Below are 21,681 nucleotides of genomic sequence, written 5' to 3' on the forward strand. Positions count from 1 at the left end.
CTCCTCTCACTCCCTAGATTTGAAAAGAGGAATCTCCGAAGCTCTCTCTCTCTCCTTCCACACTTCCTCTTCCCCTCCCTCCATTCCCTTCTTCCTTCCCAATTCCAAGAAGTGAGGAAGAGCTTTGGAAGCTGTTGGCCAAGGAGCGGCAATATTCAGGAACATTGGGGGGGGGAGGTTGGGGGGCTGGCCTGTTGCAAGCCCAGCCCATAACAGCTGCTGCCATGTATATATTTTTAGAGAGAGAGTGAGTGAAGAATTTGTTCCTGGGCAATTCTTTCTCCTTGGCCCACCCAGTCCCCCTCCCTTAACTATTCATTGACGTGGCCACACTCCACATTTGAGAACAGCCTGAAACGATCAGGTGCCCAGCCCAGATTCCTGTCTGCATTCTGGGGCTCTCACAGAGCTCTGGGGTGAGCAGCCTGTCACTGAAAGTGACCACATCATGTGACAGAATTGGCTTCCTCCCCTGAAGCCTGCTCAGACCCTTCGCCTGTCCATTTGCAATGCAAGGCAGCTCCCCCCCCCCCGCCTCATTCTACACTCCACCCAAACCCAAGAACACACAGCCAGGCCAGTGGGTTTTCCAAGCATCTATTAACTCATTCCTTTAAAATTCACACCCGTCACATCATGATTCTTGCTGGCAAGAGGGAACTGACAGGAGCAGAGGCATTTATTGCTTGTTCTCTGTACCAGTTTCAGTAGCCTAGAAGAGTGGAGGGGCAGAAGGGAGGGTAGGTGGTGGACCCCACCCAAGTCTCAGATTTGCTGCCGCATTGGGGGGGGGGGGGAGAGAAGGTGGCACTGTGCAAGATGCTTTTTGAAAAGCTGGGGGAGGAATATTATTAGAGAAGCTTCACTCAAGGATCTCTCACTCACACACACACACTTAAAAACTGCCAGTTTTAGCTGGCCCAGTTCACAGCAAAACACGCTCTTCTCTGCAAAACAGCGCGCTTTAAAAATGCAAAGTCCGTTCCAGTGGCAGTCCTCACGTCAAGACCTCCTGCCTGTTGGAGTCCTGCAGTGGAGCCCCCGCGCCCCCAGTTTGGTGCTTCTCCATCACCTGGAGAACGTCATCCAAAATGGATGGGCCCAAGTCCACGTGAAGGGAGAGCATGGAGCCAGCGTGGGACATGAAGGGTTCCTCTTTGTGTTCTTCCTCTGTAAAGCCATTCAGAGGGGCCACGCACTTGCCGTTTGGGGCACCGAGGGGCTCCAGCGTCCTCCCGTTGCCAGCCTGTTTTTCCCCAGGGTCCTTCCTCTGGGGAGTGGGTTGCCCCTTCTCATCGAGGTGGAGGCGGGGCGGTTTAGGTGGGGCCTGAGACGAGGGCAACATCAGGGCCTGTGGCCCACCGATGACTGGCAGAGAGATGGCATTTTTGAGAAGCGGTGAAGGGATGTCCAAAGGCGGCGGCTCGTAGCCCGAGATGGTTGCTGTCCGGGAGAACTCAAAGGGCACCACATAATGGCCAACCCCATCAGGACTCACGTTGCCCTCGGACCTTGGCAGGAGGTGGAACTTCCCCTGCAGGAAAGAGATGTCCCCAAACATGTCGCTCTCCCCACCGTTCCCAATGTGGATCGTGTGCCGGAAGTCGCCCAGAGGAGGGCTGATCATGTCCGAAGACAGGATGTCTCGGAGCTTCTCCTTCTTCCCTCGCCGGCTGCCCCGTTTCAGGTAAATGGGCACTTTGGTCGTGGACATCTTGCCAGTCTCTGAATGGGAAAAATCAGGGAGAAGGGACTACACAGAGCTGCCCTGACCCATCAGGCAACTGGGAGTGGCAAATGTGTCCTCAAAAGGCAGCGGTGCTAATCGCAGCTAGATCAACCACAACAGAAGATCGGATCGGCCTCTGGCTGGGCAGAAATCACACTGGGAAATTGACTCTCTCAGCAGGATCCAGTTTCCTCCAGAAGTTGGCTCAGCAACAGAGCAGCCTCCTTGGCAGCAACAGAGATGTCAGACTGAGTGGCTGGCTGCAGGACCACCTTGTAGCTTTGATGCTCACAACAGAGGTGAGGCTGGAGGGAGAACCACCCAGATCTTCAAAAGCTCATTTGCTTCTGACTGCATCTTCTGAGGCTGCCTCAGGCTGGAGACATAAGAACATAAGAACATAAGAACAGCCCCACTGGATCAGGCCATAGGCCCATCCAGTCCAGCTTCCTGTATCTCACAGCGGCCCACCAAATGCCCCAGGGAGCACACCAGATAACAAGAGACCTGCAAGGCTTCCTGGGAATTGTAGATAAGAACATAAGAAGAGCCCCACTGGATCAGGCCATAGGCCCATCTAACCAGCTTCCTGAATCTCACAGCGGCCCACCAAATGCCCCAAGGAGCACACCAGACAACAAGAGACCTCATCCTGGTGCCCTCCCTTGCATCTGGCATTCTGACATAGCCCATTTCTAAAATCAGGAGGTTGTACATACACATCATGGCTTGTAACCCGTAATGGATTTTTCCTCCAGAAACTTGTCCAATCCCCTTTTAAAGGCATCCAGGCCAGACACCATCACCACATCCTGTGGCAAGGAGTTCCACAGACCAATCACATGCTGAGTAAAGAAATATTTTCTTTTGTCTGTCCTAACTCTCGCAACACTCAATTTTAGTGGATGTCCCCTGGTTCTGGTGTTATGTGAGAGTGTAAAGAGCATCTCTCTATCCACTTTATCCTTCCCCTGCATAATTTTGTATGTCTCAATCATGTCCCCCTTCAGGCGCCGCTTTTCTAGGCTTAAGAGGCCCAAACGCTGTAGCCTTTCCTCATAAGGAAGGTGCCCCAGCCCAGTAATCATCTTAGTCGCTCTCTATTGCACCTTTTCCATTTCCACTATGTCTTTTTTGAGATTCGGCGACCAGAACTGGACACAATACTCCAAGTGTAGCCTTACCACTGATTTGTATAATGGCATTATGATATTACCAGTTTTGTTCTCTATACCTTTTCTAATGACCCCAAGCATAGAATTGGCCTTCTTCACTGACGCCGCACATTGGGTCGAAACTTTCATCAACCTGTCCACCACCATCCCAAGATCCCTCTCCTGATCTGTCACAGACAGCTCAGAACCCATCAGCCTATATTCAAAGTTTTGATTTTTTGCCCCAATGTGCATGACTTTACACTTACTGACATTGAAGCGCATCTGCCATTTTGCTGCCCATTCTGCCAGTTTGGAGAGATCCTTCTGGAGCTCCTCACAATCACTTCTGGTCTTCACCACTCGGAAAAGTTTGGTGTCATCTGCAAACTTTGCTGCCTCACTGCTCACCCCTGTCTCCAGGTCATTTATGAAGAGGTTGAAAAGCATCAGTCCCAGGACAGATCCTTGGGGCACTCAGCTTTTCACCTCTCTCCATTGTGAAAATTGCACACTGACACCCACTCTCTGTTTCCTGGTCTTCAACCAGGTCTCAATCCAGGAGAGGACCTGCCCTCTAATTCCCTGACTGTGGAGTTTTCTCAGTAGCCTTTGGTGATGGACCAAGCCGAACGCCTTCTGACAGTCCAGATATATAATGTCCACAGGTTCTCCCGCATCCACAGGCCTGTTGACCTTTTCAAAGAATTCTAAAAGGTTCTTGAGGCAAGACTTACCCTTACAGAAGCCAGGCTGATTCTCCCTCAGCAACGCTTGTTCGTCTGGACATTCATTCCAATCCTGGCAACCACTCTGTGAATTAAAGAGAGGAGAAATAAGCAAAGCCTTTGGTTCTGAGCCTTCTCCCCAAGCTACTGGGGTCTCTTTCCCAACCTGAAATTGGCAAAAGCAGGCGATGCAAAAGCACCTTCTGAGCAGGCAAACAGTTTAAGGGTTTTGCAACTTTTTTTTGCAGGTTGAAAAACCTCCAGGAATAATCAAAGAATCATAGAGTTGGAAGGGGGCCTAATAGGTCAATTTATTGTACCTATTTATTTATGTACAGGAGATCCTGAACCTATTTATTTATGTAATTTATGTACAGGAGATCAGCGACTCATCCCAGAGTTGTCCCTGCAGGAAGGGAGAGGCTCCTGCAGTTTCCACCATCATAGGATCGCTCCTTAACTCTGACCCGTCTCTGTCTCTTGACAGGCCTCCGTACAACACTGCTCCATTCCTGGCAGAGTCAGACCAAGCTGAACAATCCCATCAGGCCAGTGTGGCAGTGGGACCTCCACATACCCCCTGCCACACCACAAAGCACCACTCATTGTACTCCTATGACAGAGTGAAAAAACACTGAAATAGCTGCATCAGAGCTGCAGAAAGGATTGCTGGGGTAACGTAAACACTTTGTGCTGCAAGGAACACTTTCCTCCTGCTGCAAGAACCTTTGTTGCTTTTGCTGCTAGATGAACCCCCTCCCCCCCCATACACACAGACAAGTGGGCCAGTGTGGCATAGTAGTGTTGGCCTTGGAGTCAAGAAGACACCAAGTTCAGATCCCTGCTCAGTCCCAAACCCTACCTCGCAGGGCTGTCAAGGAACAAAGAAAGAGAGGAGCACTTTGGAGCATGGTTCATAAAATGTGCATGAATGAAGCAACACTGCTAATGCTATGGCCACATGGCTGAGGCAAAGAGGCAAAGAAGGAAGGCCCATAGCCAGAGACAGGGAGACAGACCAGGGACAGACTGCACTTGCTCCCAGTGTGGAAGGGATTGTCACTCCCGAATCGGCCTTTTCAGCCACACTAGACGCTGTTCCAGAACCACCATCCAGAGCGCGATACCAGAGTCTTTCGAGACTGAAGGTTGCCAAATAGCAGAATGCTAGAGACCCTACTCAGGGGCACTGGAAGAAGCTCACGGCATAATCATTTATTATTTGATTTTTCTCTGTAAACCGCTTTGTGAACTTTTAGTTGACAAGCGGTATATGAATACTGTTGTTAATAATAAATAATAATAATCAAAATCAGACTCAGGGGCTGCTTCCTGGCTGATGCCGCTGGGCTTGGCTGCGTGCCAGATGCTTAAAAAACAGCCCATCTGATGCGGCCACGCCTGAGCGGGCAGCCCGCAGCCGGTGCGACCCGGGTGTCCTCTGCCAGGGACGAGCTGCTGAATGAGACAGCCATTGTTCGCGCTTTGGCAGGCAGCTGGGGCAGCACAGAGCCCTCTGGGAGACTGCTGACAGAGCAGGTGGTGGAAACGGTCGCAGCAGCAGCGGGCAGGGATGAGCTGCGAGGGAAACCGTCTCAGCAGCAAGCCGGGCAAGGCCACCCGGGTGGCTCTCTTTTGACGGAGCAGAGCCGAGGCCTGCCCCGCACAACGGTCATCTTGTTCCACGGCCCCCCTGACACCTTCCTCCCCCTTGCAACACTTCTGGGCCCCACACCAAGAAGCTCCCAAGCCAAGCAACGACCCAACTCCATTCCCACCCTCCGCTCCCCATTTCAAGCTGCTGCCGCCCCTTCCCTTCTCCTCCAGAGCTGGCACCAGCAGCTGACATTTGCAAGAAGCTTTAAGGCAAGTGATTGTCAACCTTTTTCATCTCCAGGCACACTGACAGGGTACTGAAATTGTCCAGGCACACCAGCCATTTTGGGACAATTGACAGGACACGCTGCACTGCTGGGGGAGGCGCACATCCCCCAGTGACCCTCTGAATAAATGGTCCTCCTCCAAACTCCTGTGGCACACCAGTGTGCCATGGCACTCCGGCTGAAAATCTTTCTTGGCACACTGTTGGCAACCTTCAGTCTGGAAAGACTCTGGTATCGCGCTCTGAATGGTGGTTCTGGAGCAGCGTCTAGTGTGGCTGAAAAGGCCGATTCGGGAGTGACAATCCCTTCCACACCGGGAGCAAGTGCAGTCTGTCCCTGGTCTGTCTCCCTGGCTATGGGCCTTCCTTCTTTGCCTCAGACTGTTGGCCAAGTGTCTCTTCAAACTGGGAAGGGCCATGCTGCACAGCCTGCCTCCAAGCGGGCCGCTCAGAGGCCAGGGTTTCCCACCTGTTGAGGTCCACTCCTAAGGCCTTCAGATCCCTCTTGCAGATGTCCTTGTATTTCTTGGCACAAAGAGCCCTTAAAGCAACATCTTCTTATCTTCCAAGGTGCCCGTGAAACTCAAGGCAGGGCCTGCCAGGAGATACCCACTTTCTGTAAACCAAAAGTCGCAGCCCCAGTTCTCAGGCCCCACATTCTGCTTCTCCACCCTGGTGTAAAACCAACAGACTCTGGAGCCCAGGAGTCCTGCATATCCTTTTCCATCAAATTGTCACGGGGTGGCATTCCTTCTCTCTGCAGGCACCCTACCACATTCCCAATATGCTCTTTACACTCTCACATGACACCAGAACCAGGGGACATCCACTAAAATTGAGTGTTGGGAGAGTTAGAACAGACAAGAGAAAATATTTCTTTACTCAGCATGTGGTTGGTCTGTGGAACTCTTTGCCACAGGATGTGGTGATGGCGTCTGGCCTGGACGCCTTTAAAAGGGGATTGGACAAGTTTCTGGAGGAAAAATCCATTACAGGGTACAAGCCATGATGCGTATGCGCAACCTCCTGATTTTAGGAATGGGTTATGTCAGAATGCCAGATGCAAGGGAGGGCACCAGGATGAGGTCTCTTGTTACCTGATGTGCTCCCTGGGGCATTTGGTGGGCCACTGTGAGATACAGGAAGCTGGACTAGATGGGCCTATGGCCTGATCCAGTGGGGCTGTTCTTATGTTCTTAACCAGAGCCTCCTGCCACGGGAGAACTGCTTGCTAGTTCAGACCAAGGGGCTGTCACAAACAGCCCACCACCTGTTTCCCACAGCAGCCCCCAGACGCAGCGAAGCCGGCAAGCAGGAGGCAAAGGCCAGCATTGCCCACTGCAGTTTCTCCACTGCGTCCCATATTCAAAGGATAGACTGCTTCTGTACAGGGAGGCTCAGTGCAGCCATATTGGGTTAATAGCCTTTCCACAAAGCAGACCCCTGACATTTTTATTCAGGTACTACAGAGGAAACCGCTTGAGACTACGTTGGGCTGTTAATCGGTCCACTAGATCCATGGCAATCCACCAGCTCAACTAGCAAAGCAGCATGGGTAAGAGATTGAGCTATGAATTGGGATTTCTCCGGGTCAAATCTGGCCCCGGTCATGAACTCTATACTCAGCCTCAGGCAAGCAACTCCCTCTCTTCCTCAGTCTTTCCCCTCTGTACTATGGGAAGAATATTGACTTGCCTTACATGGTTATTGCAAGGGAAACGCGACCAAATACTGTAGTGGCCACTCTGATCGGCAGTGAGTCTCAGGCAAGGGTCTTTCCCAGGCCCCAAAACCAGAGACCGTTTCAACTTAAGGCACCACTGAATTAACCCCAAGGCCTTCTGCACACAAATCATTTGTTCTACTGGCAAGCTCTGGGCCCTCCCCAAAGCGTCTCTCCTGCCAAGGGCAAACCCTTGTCGGTTCTGTGACAACAGTGGAGGCAAACGCAACTCTCCCTGCAGTGACTGACTGTCTCAAAACCTGTCTTCTTAAGGATTGCCCCAAACTGCACAGCCCCCTTCCCTAGGCAGCAACGGCTCAGGGGCCTCACTCCGTGGCTGACTGCAGTCTGTGCCCACCCAGCAAACATGGTGTCCCACTCCACCTACGCTTGTGCTGCCATGTGGTTTGCATGGCTCCAAGGTCTGGAGAGCAACCCTGCTGTTAATGACACAGGAGCAGGGGTCAGTAAAAGATGGTGGCAATCCTGACACCCAATAAAGAAGCATTGACATGCCTATGGCAGGAGAATTATCTGGACGCCTTTAAAAGGGGATTGGACAAGTTTCTGGAGGAAAAATCCATTGCGGGTTACAAGCCATGATGTGTATGCGCAACCTCCTGATTTTGGAAATGGGCTATGTCAGAATGCCAGATGCAGGGGAGGGCACCAGGATGAGGTCTCTTGTTATCTGGTGTGCTCCCTGGGGCATTTGGTGGGCTGCTGTGAGATACAGGAAGCTGGACTAGATGGGCCTGTGGCCTGATCCAGTGGGGCTGTTCTTAGGTTCTTAAACTACAATTCCCAGGAGGCCTTGCAGGTCTCTTGTTATCTGGTGTGCTCCCTGGGGCATTTGGTGGGCGGCTGTGAGATACAGGAAGCTGGACTAGGTGGGCCTATGGCCTGATCCAGTGGGGCTGTTCTTAGGTTCTTAAACTACAATTCCCAGGAGGCCTTGCAGGTCTCTTGTTATCTGGTGTGCTCCCTGGGGCATTTGGTGGGCCTCTGTGAGATACAGGAAGCTGGACTAGATGGGCCTGTGGCCTGATCCAGTGGGGCTGTTCTTATGTTCTTAATTCCCAACTACTAACAGCAGAGGGCATGGTTACACTCTCAAGCGGGCCTTTGTTGCCTACCCACTTAACCAGCCTGCTTCCCAAGGATCCCGTGACACATCATTTGCGGGGAACTGCCAGCAATAAATACTTTGCATTTGACTTCCGCATTCTGTCATTATCGTGATTTAGTCTCTGCAATGACTTTGTAAGTAGCCTTATGCCCATTTTGCAGATGGGAAAGACTGAGGCTGAGAGGGAGTGGCCTGCCCAAGGCCACTGAGTGTGTTCAGGGCAGTGGCGAGATTTGAACTGGGGAAATTCCGAGTTGTCTCCCAGTCTCTGTACTCTGCTATGCCAGTTCTAGTCCACACCCTCAGAAAACTGTCATTTTCCCCATGTAAAGGGAGTTACTATTAAAGCAGTTTAAACCTGTGGTTCAGCTAGCATGTTTAAGATCTCAGCCGGAGTCATTTCATTCACCCCTGGATCTCTCTCCTCTCCCAACCTTCCTTCCCTGCATTCTCTTCCCAATGGCACACTTTAGATTGCAGACTCTCTACAAGCAGAGGCCTGACTTTACTTGCTTATGCTGCAGAGAGGGAAAGATTTGGTCTCACAGAGAGAGAGAGAGAGAGAGAGAGAGAGAGAGAGAGAGAGAGAGAGAGAGAGTAGCCAGCCAAAGCAGGTGACAACATCAAGACTTCCACCTGCCTTGGGACACAGCTCAAGGTGTCAGAGCAGCTGCACATGCAGCGACAAACCTCAGGGCAACCGTTCTTTTAACCCCAAAAAAGCATCAGGATGGCGACTGGCACTGGGGTGCAGTGAAAAAATGCCCAACTCTTCCTACCCAGACTGAAAGTGCCCCCCCATCTCCTTTCCCACTCACTACCAGTCGCAATAGCCAAAGAGGACCTGCAGGTTCAAAGCCACTTACCTGCAACAACATGTGCGCTTGGCCCCCGCACCTTGCTCTGTGGCTTTCCTGGAAACAGGATGCTGGGCTGGAAGGATTGGTTCTAATCGGAGCCTGCAAGCGTATTTTTTTAATCTTGTGCTTCACCAGGCTTGCCAAACGGGACCTCCATTTTCAGCATACCCAGTGACGGAGACAAGCAAGAGAGGTGGACGGCACCCCTGGGCAGAGCCAAAGCTGTCCAGATGCTTTGGGGGTTTTCCCAAATGCTTCTATCGCTGTCCCAGACCCAGGTCCTGGAGCTCCTTATCCTCCCTCCCAAACACCAGAAGGAAACAGACAGCCTCCCTTTTTGGCCTGCCTCCTTTTGGGGAACTGTCCTGAAGAAAGAGAGGCTTCCATCCTCCTCCCCTCTCCACCCTACTCAGCCAGACCGTCACTGGTGCAAGATGCCCAGTTGTCCTGTGCCCAGCACTCCGTATCCATTTCACAGCCAAGCTGCAGCCAAAGATAGCTCCAGCTGGGAGCGAGGGGTGGCTACAGTTACACCGCAGGTAGGCTTGCAATGCACACAGACCCTGACGTGGGTCCCAGAACATTCCAGCATGTGCCATTTGCACTGCTCCGATCAGACCGCCCGCCTCTGGTATTCATGCATGCTCAAGGTGTGGCTGGGGTAGAAATGCAGGCCACACACCAAGGCCTTGATGTGCCAAGACAACAATTGGGCGGGGGGGGGGGGAGTGACACCAGGTTCCAGACTCAGACTGTCCAGAGTTTAAAGTTACTCAGCTGGGCCTCAGAGTCCAGAGACACCCTCCCGTGCATCACACCCTCGTCGTAAAGGGCCTGGCGCCGGCTTTCTCTGGCTGCCAGGTTCCCTCCCCCAAATATAGCGGGGTGTGGAAATACAGGCCAAGGCAGACGGGACCCCTGCGTGACTGGTGGCCAGAAGGCCTGTGTTTAAGAGTTAAGTAAGCCACAGGAGAGTTTTTCATTTTCAAGGGCGGAACATTGCAGCACCGAGAGAGTGCAGCACTCATAAGAACATAAAGAACATAAGAACAGCCCCCCTGGATCAGGCCAGAGGCCCATCTAGTCCAGCTTCCTGCATCTCACAGCGGCCCACCAAATGCCCCAGGGAGCACACAAGACAGCAAGAGACCTGCATCCTGGTGCCCTCCCTTGCATCTGACGTAGCCAATTTCTAAAATCAGGAGGCTGCACATGCGTATCATGGCTTGTCCCCTGTAATGGATTTTTCCTCCAGAAACTTGTCCAATTCCCTTTTAAAGGCATCCAGGCCAGTCGCCGTCACCACATCCTGCGGCAAGGAGTTCCACAGACCAAGCACACGCTGAAGTAAAGAAATATTTTCTTTTGTCTGTTCTAACTCTTTTTTCTGTTCTAACTCAGGATTCAGGCTGTTAATTCTGAAAAGGAGAGAGCTTGCCAACTGATCAGGAAAACACCACCTGGCCTGCTCTTGTGCCATTGTGTGGGAACAAGCAGGGGTCATTCTCCACAACATCAAGATCAGCAGGGAAAGGGCAGAAACAGTCCAAGAGGTGGGAAGCCGCCCTTAGGAGGGGAGGCTCTGACATTCAGGGCTTCTCAGCTGAGAAAGACAGCAAGGGAGAGGAGACAAGGTGGCAGAGCTGGGCATGTGGACAGAGGCCCTGTCCGGCTCTCGCTCGCAAACGCTGCCGCCAGGGAGTGCCCAGTGAGGCTGATGGGCAGGAGGTTCGCACAGCTGATAACAGACTTATGGAATCTGGTGCTCCGCAGGGATTAGGCAGTTTCCTGGAGCTGGGCACTCTCCACGGCACAGAACCTTTTCCAGACTCAGAAGCTCTCTCTCTCTCTCTCTCTCTCAATACCAGAGGCCGTGTGGGGACATCATCGGACAAGCCAGGAAAATTCGTCATAACGTTAATTATTACCAGCCCATCAGAACAGCTGCCCAAGGCACAAGAGCAGGGCAAGCCAAAACAGTTGGCCACCCTCACTGGGTTGCAAGCTTGCCAGCTCTCACACACACACTCCAGATCACTGTGGTGACAACCTGATAGCGTAGGAAATGGGAGCAAGTGCCCTCTGCACATGCTCAAAGGAACTCTTGCAACGACAGCAGGCATGTTGGAAGTTTGGTGCGCACAGGCAGGAAGAGGCTGGAGCTGAGAGGGTCCGTTCGGGGTTCTCCTTGCAGAGCAGCCCTGGGGGTCCCCAACACGCCTCGGACCCCCGCCCCGGACAGCTTTTTTCCCCCTTTCTCCAACTCCTCTGGAGAAACCCCCAGCCCTGCAAGCCCCCCGCGGCCAGGGAGCCAAGAATCCCTTCCCTCCGACCCACACCTTGTGGGGGGCGCTGCCCCGGGGGGGAGGAGGAGGAGCCCAGAAGAACACCGCAGAGCGCTTGCCCTCCCCGGGAGCAGAGACCAGGAGCCATCCAGACGCTCTCGGAAGCTGGGGAAGCCTCTGAACATGTGCAGAGCGCCTTCCCCTGCGACCCCCCAGCCCTGGCACCAGGGGCGTCCGCGCCCCCCGAGGCAGGGAGAGGCGCCCCGCTCTGCCCAAGGACGCGAGCCCGCCTGGCAGCTGCCCCGGGGCGCCCTCAGGGTCGCTTCTCCCCCCGGCAGGCAGGCAGGCAGGCAGGCAGGCACTCACCGGGACGTCGCTGGGCGGTGGCCGCGCCCGGCTGCTCCCTCGGCGAGTGAGCGCCGGGCGCGGAGGCTTCCCAGGCAGCCGCCGCCTCCGCCCCGCCCCGGCCCGCCCCCCCGGAAACTGGCCGCCCCTTGCAACATTCTTGCAACCCGCGAAGCTGGGCGCGATCGAGGGAGCGGCGTGCCTCTGAGCGCGTGCAGAGCGCCTCCCCGCCAGGAGAAGGTCCTTGCTCCGCCCTGCCTCCCCGCTCCGGAGACGGGGAGAGCAGCGGGGGAGGCGGTTGGTTTTATCCCCCCCCCCCACGCTGGGGGAATGTGCTCGCCTGGAACGTCCGGGCTAGGGATGCGTCGAAGGGGCCTCTGAGCATGCACCGAGTGCAGCCCGCCCACGGCCTGCGACGGCCCTCGGTGTGGCGTTGCATCTTCGTGGGAATCCCCCGCTCTGGGGCTGCACCCAGGACTTCCCGCGGGGTATTTTCCTCTCCCTGCCCCCACCTCCAACCCGGGGCCTGCTGGAAATTCCTTCCAGGACGTGCATTCTGTGGGCACCTCTCCCCTGGCCCCCCAACCACGGAAAGGGAGGGGTGCGCGAGCAGGGGCTCAGGCGCTGACCAGCTTCGTGGGGGGGCCCTTTAAACCCCTTCACTAGTAACGTAGGAAGGGCCCTGCAGGGTCAGGCCCAAGGCCCCCCTCGCCCAGCTTACTGCATCTCAGTAGCCCACCAGATCCTGGCGCCCTCCTTGCACCCGCCCTTCTGAGGGAGCCTGCTTCTCACTTCAGGAGGTTGCCCTGTGGCTTGGAACTGGTGATGGACTTTTCCTCCAGAAATCTGCCCACCCAGACCCCATCACCACATCCTGTGGCAAGGAGTTCCGCAGACTAACTACAGCTGAGCAAAGAAATATTTTCTTGTCTGTCCTGACCCTCCCAACACTCCATTTTAGTGGCTGTCCCCTGGTTCTGGTGTTGTGTGAGAGGGGAAAACAACAACAACATTCCTCTATTTGTTCCAAACCATTACCCATTAAGCATTTTCACCTGGTTGCCAACCCTTCAGGACTGGGCTGGAGCATTGATCTCCAGGCAGAGGCAGTCAAAGTGGCAACGGCATTCCCCTCCCCTGCTCCCCCAATTCCACATTTCCCCATACTGCCCCCACCCCCACCATGCACCCACATAGCACAATCCTCCCGATGCATAGCGTTGGTGGTGCGCAACACAGGGGGGATGCACACCAAGCGGAGTCCTTCTGTGCACTTGGCAACCTGTTCTCGGGCACCCTGCACGCACAAGGGGCACGAGGACACCGCACCCCCATGCTCCTGTAGTGGCAGCGCTGGACTCCTCACAGAGCCAGAAGGTGCCCAGCGGGTCAGCTGTTCCGACTCCCTGCTTGTAGCCAGAACTCTGCTAGAGCATCTCCAGCAGGTGCCTGCTTGAAGCTCTCCAGTGAGGGAGAGTCCACTGCCCCCCTGGCATCAGTTCCACTGCCCCACCCTCCTGGCTCCCCGTCCTCCTCTGTTTGCACACTAACTTGCAAGGAGAAGGGGAGGCCAGCCTCTGGGAGGGGTAGCACATGGAACATGCGCCCCATTCTACATGCTACGGCGTTTGGGCCTCTTCAGCCTAGAAAAGAGACGCCTGAGGGGGGGCATGATTGAGACATACAAAATTATGCAGGGGATGGACAGAGTGGATAGGGAGATGCTCTTTACACTCTCACATAACACCAGAACCAGGGGACATCCACTAAAATTGAGTGTTGGGCGGGTTAGGACAGACAAAAGAAAATATTTCTTTACTCAGCGCGTGGTCAGTCTGTGGAACTCCTTGCCACAGGATGCGGTGCTGGCGTCTAGCCTAGACGCCTTTAAAAGGGGATTGGACGAGTTTCTGGAGGAAAAATCCATTATGGGGTACAAGCCATGATGTGTATGCGCAACCTCCTGATTTTAGAAATGGGCTATGCCAGATGCAAGGGAGGGCACCAGGATGCAGGTCTCTTGTTGTCAGGTGTGCTCCCTGGGGCATTTGGTGGGCCGCTATGAGATACAGGAAGCTGGACTAGATGGGCCTATGGCCTGATCCAGTGGGGCTGTTCTTATGTTCTTATATGTGCTATATTATTCACGTGCTATAAGTTGGTATTGTGTGCTCCAAGATGCCTCTGTGACATTTTCACAGCAACGATGCTCTTCAAGGGTAACCCGGAGTAACCTCCATTGCAAAACTCCACCCAAGATGCAATTAAGGCTTCTTAAGATCTGCCTTCCCCAGAGTATAGAACGGGGGTGGCCAAACTTGCTTAATGTAAGGGCCACGTACGATAAACTTCAGATGTTTGAGAGCCGCAATATTTAAGTAGCATTTAAATTCTTACACCACCATGAACATTAAACTTACTTTTTAATCCAGTAGACCCTCAGTTTATACCCAGTAAGTAATTATAAAGCTTGAGCATTTCTTATTTACCTTCTACATTAATTGTGATGCAAAAAATGGGCTCAGCCAACGTATTTCCCCGAGCCACACATTATATGTCAGAGAGCCACATGTGGCTCGCAAGCCATAGTTTTGCCGCCCCGGGATATAAAATGGGGGGGCTGTTTCCAGATCCAAGAGTGCCACTCCGAAGCCACCCCCACCCCAGTGCATCCCTTGAAAAAGACAACTCCTGTTCCCACAATAACACACCTGTCTAGGTAAGAAAGGTAGCTACACCTGCAAGATTGTGGCTAATGCTGGGAGCTTCAGGGTGCAAAACTGTATGGCATCCTGCGGAGCTGACTGGGTGCCAGGACTGGAACATTTCTCTCCCCCCCGTCACATTTGCACAGCTTGCTGGGTGGCCTTTGGAGCAGGGAGGAGCACACCCTTCTTTCTAGGCCAGGCCACTCCTCACAGGGCTGTTGTGTTGATGACATGTAATTAAGAGCTCTGCTGTAGGCCCTCAGGGTGAAGGCGGAGAAGCTCCTTTGAATCCTCTGTGTGCAAATATTGCTGATCATTTTCAAGTCCGGACTTGAGGGAGAAGGTTCAGGGGAAGCAGATGGTGGAGAGACTGAGCCCAAAGACAGCTTTGGGACGGAATCTTGCCTCCGACACTGCCGGGATCTACTAAGGGCCAAATTCCGTATGTTTATAATGAAACATACAACGTGGCCCTTTTGCTTATTTTTTCTAAATTAAATATCTGGGGGCACAATCCTAACCCTCACTGTCATAAGGGCAATGCAGCTCTGAGGTGCGGGAACAAACATTCCCTTACTTTGAGGAGGCCTCCGTGAGTGACAACCAACTGCAGGATGAAGCACACGTCCCATTGGCACCGCTAAGCCAGTGCTGGGAAGTGGGTTAGGATTTGGGCCTAAATGTCTAACATAGTATCGTGGAGGGGAAAAGTAGGATAAACATGGATTCAGTAGGATTCAATATTATTTGTTTGTTTTTCAAGGAGCTCAGGGTGGTGCTCCTTCCCTCCTTTTGTGCCTTCCCTCATGGTTCCTTCTCTCCTTTTATCCTCACAACAACCCTGTGAGGTAGGTGAGGCTGAAAAAGAGGCCCAAGGTTACCCGTGGCCCAAGGTTCGTGGCTGAGCAGGAATTTAAACCTGGATCTTCTGGATCTAAGTTCAGTTCCCAAACCACGACCCCATCCTGGCTCTCAGGATGTGGCTTCCTGCCCTTTCAGGCTCCCTCCAGGCTGCTATTTATTTTATTGGTTTGAGTATTTGGGTGTCCCAAATCAATAAAATAAATAGCACCCTGGAGGGAGCCTGAAAGGGCAGGAAACCACAGCTGGGAGGGGGCTTCACATCCTCATCGCAGTCTCCCCTCCGCCAAGAATTTTTAATTTAAAAAAACAAAAAAACTTCTGATGGGTTTCAGTGGAAGACGCCTTTTTCAGGCTACCATCAGGCTTGGAGCCGCAGTGGGAGCAAAGAGCTGATCTTGCACAGTTCCCATTTCCAGATGAAGGGAGGGAAACCCCACAGCGTCAGGAATCGGTTGTTGGCTGCCTTTCTGCTCACTTAATCAGATGCATGAAACAGATTAAGAAGGTGTTAAGCACATGCTGCCACAAAGGAGGGAGGGGGAGCAAGAACAAACACCGCACATTTAAACTTGCCCTGGTTTCCCAGCAGTTCCAGACACTGAAAACAGCCACCATCGCAGTCGTCAAGGTCCCCCCTTCTTCTATCTTCTGGGCAAACATCCTTTCCCCACAAATCACACCTTGGAGAAAACCTTTGTTGATTTTCCCCACAGCCATCAAGCGCGGTTTGGCAGGTCCAGCCAGACGGAGAGGTTGTGGGATAAGGTGTGAGAGCCTGGCGGAGAGGCCAAGCCACATGAGGTGGATCTCGGCCAACTCTTCAGCCCTTCTGTGTCAGTTCCCCCTGACCTGACCAATGGCTCCCTTCTCAACATCTCCCTTCCCTCAAACAATGGAAAGAATCACCGGGTCACGGCCGGCCCTGAGCGCAGCAACCGTGTCTGTCCACTGGCAGAGGTCAGATGGAGCAGGGCATGATGGGAATATCCCTCCACTCCGGGTTGCCCCAAGACCTCCTAGCACCTGAGAGGGTGTGCCAAGTGCTGCCAGCCCCTTCTGCCTCTGCTCCTCCCACATCCTAGATTGGAAAAGGAAAAGGAGGACCTAGTAAAAGAGGGAGAGTGGTGAACTAGAGTGTTGGGGGCAAGTCAGAAGCCCCCTATGACTTTAAACATTCTGGACGTTAAAAGGGTGCTGGTTTTTGAGAAGCATTATAGCAGGGTCTCCAAAGCTTTAGCCCAGCCCTCTCCTCCCCCGCTCGCTATCTCTTCATTTTCCAATTCAGGGAGTGGGGCAAGAGGAGGGGCAGTGGGTGGGCAGCTTCTGTTGCCTGGGCTGACACAGTTGTAGTGCTTCCTTCCACCTCCTGCGGACTGGGTAGAGTTTAAGGTGCACCTCCCTCTGGACTTCGGCAGACCCTTAAGTCGTGCATTTTCCTTGAGAAGAGAGGGGTGTGTGCCAGTGATTTAAAGTCTGGTCTTGGGAGCTCAATTCTCTACTTCCCCTTTCAACAGAATCAGCAGGAGTGGAAATCAGAACTCTCCCCCCCCCAAGCCAGCCAAGTCTCTCATTTTTCATAATCTATCAACACTGGAATGTTTCCGGGAAGATTAACGTCTTCTGCAAGGCACCACATTTCAGGGCAAAACAAATGCTCTGGTTTCTGTAGGGCTGGTAGAAGGACCCACAGATTCCTTCTTTTGACATAAGTCAGATGCATGCAATGTGCCTGAGGTGGGGAGAGCCCCCCCCCCCCCAGGCAGCAGGCTGGAGGAAAGCAAAGGAAGTTCTTGCTTGCTGAGAAGAGGCATTAGCGACAAGTAACCAGCTGGAGAGAGAGAACACATCCAGCTGAAGACAGAGTGGCATCAAGAAAGCACATAACCATGATGCAGCCCACAGAAGCGCAGGACTTGATGTCACGTGGACCACGATGTCCAGGGTCAGCTTCCATCTAAGTTGAGAGATCCAGATTTAAAGGTGATATCCAGACACCTTAAATTGAGCTAGGAAATGCCCTGGGAACCAGAGGAGATGACACCAAACGAGAGTCATGCTCTCCAAGCCTTCACTGTGACAGCTTCACATCATAGCAAGGATGCTCTTCAAGCATCCTCTGCCTCACCTTCCAGGAGCAGTAGAGACTGGGGGCCTGTTCGCTGGCACCTTGCTGCAAGGTGACCTTCCTGGCCGGTCAAAGGAGGTGGGGTAGTTTGCCAGAAGCAGGAAAGGAATGGCTCCCCACTGACAACTGGCCATCCTAGTCCTTAGTGAGGTGGTATAAGGATGAAGATAAAGATCTCCTACTAAGAGATTGGGTGGGACCAGTGCTGAACTAGGTAACTCCAGATGCACAACAGGCTGCCTTCGGTGTTGATGTGCTGCACAAAGACACCTTCCTGAGCACAATAGTGAACATTTCAGGGCACGAGCAGGACAGTCAGGGATTTCCACAGCAATGAGTCACTTAGTCAGGGGAAGGAAGACACTTCAAAGCAAGCTGGAAACAGGGCACTGAAGGGAAGAGGAGCGTGTCCTTCTTTGAGCCTTCTCCAAGAAGGGGATTTGTGGACCACCTGATGAGCAAGGGAACACCCAGGAGGGTGTGAGGCAGCCTGGAAGACAATGCAGAGGAGGTCCCACCTGGGAGGCAGAAGAGGTCTGAATCCCCAGGGATTAGCACTGGGAGAGCAGGGAGCTTCCCGCTGGGATCTGCTGGTCGCAGTCGCTGCAAGACGCAGGCAAGGGGGAGTCCCTTTTCACGCCAGGCCACCATGTTGTGAAGGTGTTGTGCAGCTCATGTGCAGAAGGGCTGCAGGGACCAAGCTAGTTCTATCCACGAAGTGTAATAGCTGGAAAGAGCTCAGTGGAAGCAGGGGCAGGTCAGTCCACAAGGAGATCATGTCCACGGCTGAGGGAGGAACAGATGGCACAAGCCCAGGAAAGGAAGGCTGCCCGGGAACACCAACCTCCAGGCACTCGCCTGTGTGCGGGTCTTTCCAAACAGGCCTCTGGGCTAAGCGGACTCATGGATCACACACACTCCAAAAGGGATGCCAAGCAGTCTGTAAAGGGAACAAGGACGTGGGAGAGCCTGTCCTGGCTGGTGGCACACAGCGGGCATCAACCACTTTATTTGCTCTCTGGGTGTGAGCTTTTAAAGCGGTATTAAGGAGAGCTGGGTGAAGCCCCCCCCCCAGTCCACTCAGGAGCCTCACCCCACCTGTTCTTAAGACCGATTGTGACCTTGCCAAGGCCAGCCCAAGACCTCCTGACTCCTGCAGCAGCACCCCAAATGCTGCCCCCTTGCCTGGTGATGTGCCAGCTCTACTCCTCTGACGCTCCAGCCTACAAGTCTCCTCGCCTCCTCATTTACATGGTGTCCTTTTCCAGTACAGGCAGTGGAAGGAGGTGAGCGAGTAGATGGAAGTGGGCACCCCTGCCAGGGGTGTCAGTTGGCCACAGTTGGATCAGCCCTTCCCCCCAACCCAGTAGTGCAGTAGCTAAGAACATAAGAACAGCCCCACTGGATCAGGCCATAGACCCATCTAGTCCAGCTTCCTGTATCTCACAGCGGCCCACCAAATGCCCCAGGGAGCACACCTGATAACAAGAGACCTGCAAGGCCTCCTGGGAATTGTAGTTAAGAACCTAAGAACAGCCCCACTGGATCAGGCCATAGGCCCATCTAGTCCAGCTTCCTGTGTCTCACAGCGGCCCACCAAATGCCCCAGGGAGCACACCTGATAACAAGAGACCTGCAAGGCCTCCTGGGAATTGTAGTTAAGAACATAAGAACAGCCCCACTGGCTCAGGCCATAGGCCCATCTAGTCCAGCTTCCTGTATCTCACAGCGGCCCACCAAATGCCCCAGGGAGCACACCCGATAACAAGAGACCTGCATCCTGGTGCCCTCCCTTGCATCTGGCATAGCCCATTTCTGAAATCAGGAGGTGGCACATTCACAGCATGGCTTGTACCCCGTAATGGATTTTTCCTCCAGAAACTTGTCCAATCCCCTTTTAAAGGCGTCCAGGCCAGACGCCATCACCACATCCTGTGGCAAAGAGTTCCACAGACCAACCACACGCTGAGCAAAGAGATATTTTCTTTTGTCTGTCCTAACCTCCCAACACTCAATTTTAGCTACCACTGTTCTACCATCTCCTGCTTCCAAGATTCTAAAAGGAAGAGTGAAGCAGGCTGGAAATATGGGGGGAAAGGAGGGGGCTAGAATATCAGAGACTCCTCTCCTCACACTTCCCCTTCTGCTCTGTTCCTCACTCCCCTCTTTGAATCCAGGCAGTAGGAGAAGGAGTGAGGACAGACCACAACCCGCAATGGCCTCTATCTGCCCCGCTGGAGGTCTAGCTCAGCCCCTTGCCATCTCTCTCTCTCTCTCTCCAGGCTGCTAAGGTGTCGGAGAGGAGGGCAAGCTGGAGAGACCCTGGGCCAAGCCGTGCACCCGAGGGCCTGCATTTGGTCCATCGCTTGCTGACCCCCAGATTTGTATGACAGTGGTGTTGTTCAGCCACCAGTCGCTCTCCCTACATCTCATCCTACAAAGCCTACATGAGCCTTTCATCTCATCCTACAAAGCTGAACATCAACATGTTGCTATCCCGGCACGGCAACAGTTACTCTGAATTTCCACCCCCTGGGACAGCAGCGAGGGGGTGAAGTGCTGGGGCAGCAGAGCAGCTCCACACACTTTGCCAGGAAGAGGAACCCCCCCCCCAGTCCAGCCTTCCTCGGTTGGCAGGGCAGCAGGGGAGGGTCTTTTGGCCCAGAGAGCAGGGCTGCTCCGTGTCTCCCAGCACATGCACTCTCTCACTCAGGGCTGACTCATTCTTTCTCTTTATTAAATCCTTTTTCCCCCTTGTCCTTTTAAAGCAGCCTTGCCATCTGGCTGGGGGCCAAGCGCTGTCTTTCCATTGTGAAAGGGATTTCAGCCGAAAGCTACAACAAACACCCTCTGACAAGGGACGCCCTGCTCCCAGCCCTTCTGGAGAATGGCAGTTCCCCCTTGGAGGAGCTGTCCTCTCCTTCCTCCACCAGCTGTGGATGGGATGGGTGTTTTACCCCCAGCTGAAAAAGCTGGGCTGGAGGCGGGGAGGGTGGCTGACCTTTGGCCCAGGCTGAACAGATTAGGCCTGGGCTGGGCTGCCCAGGCTGGAACCCCTGAAGGGACTTATCTCAGGGTGACTTATCCCTGGTCTTATCTCAGGGTGTTGGCATTTATGGCAGGAAAATGTCCTCTTGTGCAGTGGCACGAAGGGGGAGGGGAAGCTTGAGGAGCAAAGCTGATCTTGCAGTGAGTCTGGATGGTAAGGAAGGGAAACTCTCCAACATGCATCCGTTTCCTGGGCGGGGGACGACACAATCCAAAATGAACTCCTCTTAACAAGCGGCGCGATCGAGCAGGAAACCATCACGTGCATTCTTCACTGGAACAAGCAGGTGCTGCAGAAGAGTAGACACCCTAGTAGCACCTTATAGCTGCAGCTGCAGAAGCGGCTCAGAGCCTGCATTGGCAGCCACTCTGGTGTCCGCTGTCCTGGTTGCTCATCACCCCTTGGGACCTCAGGTAAGGGCCCCAGTTGGCCGACCCTTGCCTGCCCGATGACACCCAAAAGTCATCTCACCTGCCCCTGCTGGTCTCAACACAGACCAATCCTCTCCAGGATGCAAGGCTCACTGACGGTGTGGTGCTTTGGAGTGACCGGTAGCAAGACTGAGCACACTTGGTTAGGGAGGGAGAACTGGCCTGGGGGCTCTGTGGAGATATGGGAGCCTTCAGGAGCCGTGAGCTGGGAACATTTCACAAAAAATTGTTCAATTCGTCTGCTCAGAACACTAGGCCAGTGGTTCTCAACACATTTAGCACCGGGACCCACTTTTTAGAATGAGAATCTGTCAGGACCCACTGGAAATGACGTCATGACCGGAAGTGACATCATCGAGCAGGAACATTTTTAACAATCCTAGGCTGTAATCCTACCCATACTTACCCAGGAGTAAGTCCCACTGACTATCATTGTTAAAAGAATATACGCAGTAGCTGTTAAAAATACAGATCTGTCACATTTCCCGAAATGCAGTCACATCCCATGGCAGCATCAAGTCTAATAAAATATTGAAATGAATGGGGACCCACCTGAAATTGGCTCACGACTCACCTAGTGGGCCCCAATCCACAGTTTGAGAAACACTGCTCTGCAGTAACCTCCTTCACCTTTGATGAGTGGCCCCCAAGCAGAAGGCTTCTCCGTGA

General features: G+C 53.5%; 1 protein-coding gene across 2 annotated transcripts; it reads right to left on the reverse strand.

Moving 5' to 3' along the window:
• Positions 1 to 598: 598 nt before the first annotated feature.
• On the reverse strand, positions 599 to 21,659 carry CDC42EP2 (CDC42 effector protein 2). 2 transcript variants are annotated; one of them, XM_066610280.1, is made up of 3 exons: positions 21,587 to 21,659; positions 3,621 to 3,696; positions 599 to 2,105 (listed from the first exon to the last, which is right to left on the reverse strand). In XM_066610280.1, the coding sequence occupies exon 3, from the start codon at positions 1,712 to 1,714 to the stop codon at positions 998 to 1,000; it is 717 nt and encodes a 238-aa protein (XP_066466377.1). In that variant the 5' UTR covers positions 1,715 to 2,105; positions 3,621 to 3,696; positions 21,587 to 21,659; the 3' UTR covers positions 599 to 997. The 2 variants fall into 2 exon arrangements, with proteins under 2 accessions (XP_066466377.1, XP_066466376.1); XM_066610279.1 differs by lacking the exon at positions 21,587 to 21,659 and adding an exon at positions 11,857 to 11,945.
• Between the last annotated feature and the right edge of the window lie 22 nt (positions 21,660 to 21,681).

Source organism: Tiliqua scincoides, chromosome 15 (assembly GCF_035046505.1).
Source record: "Tiliqua scincoides isolate rTilSci1 chromosome 15, rTilSci1.hap2, whole genome shotgun sequence".
NCBI lineage: Eukaryota > Metazoa > Chordata > Lepidosauria > Squamata > Scincidae > Tiliqua > Tiliqua scincoides.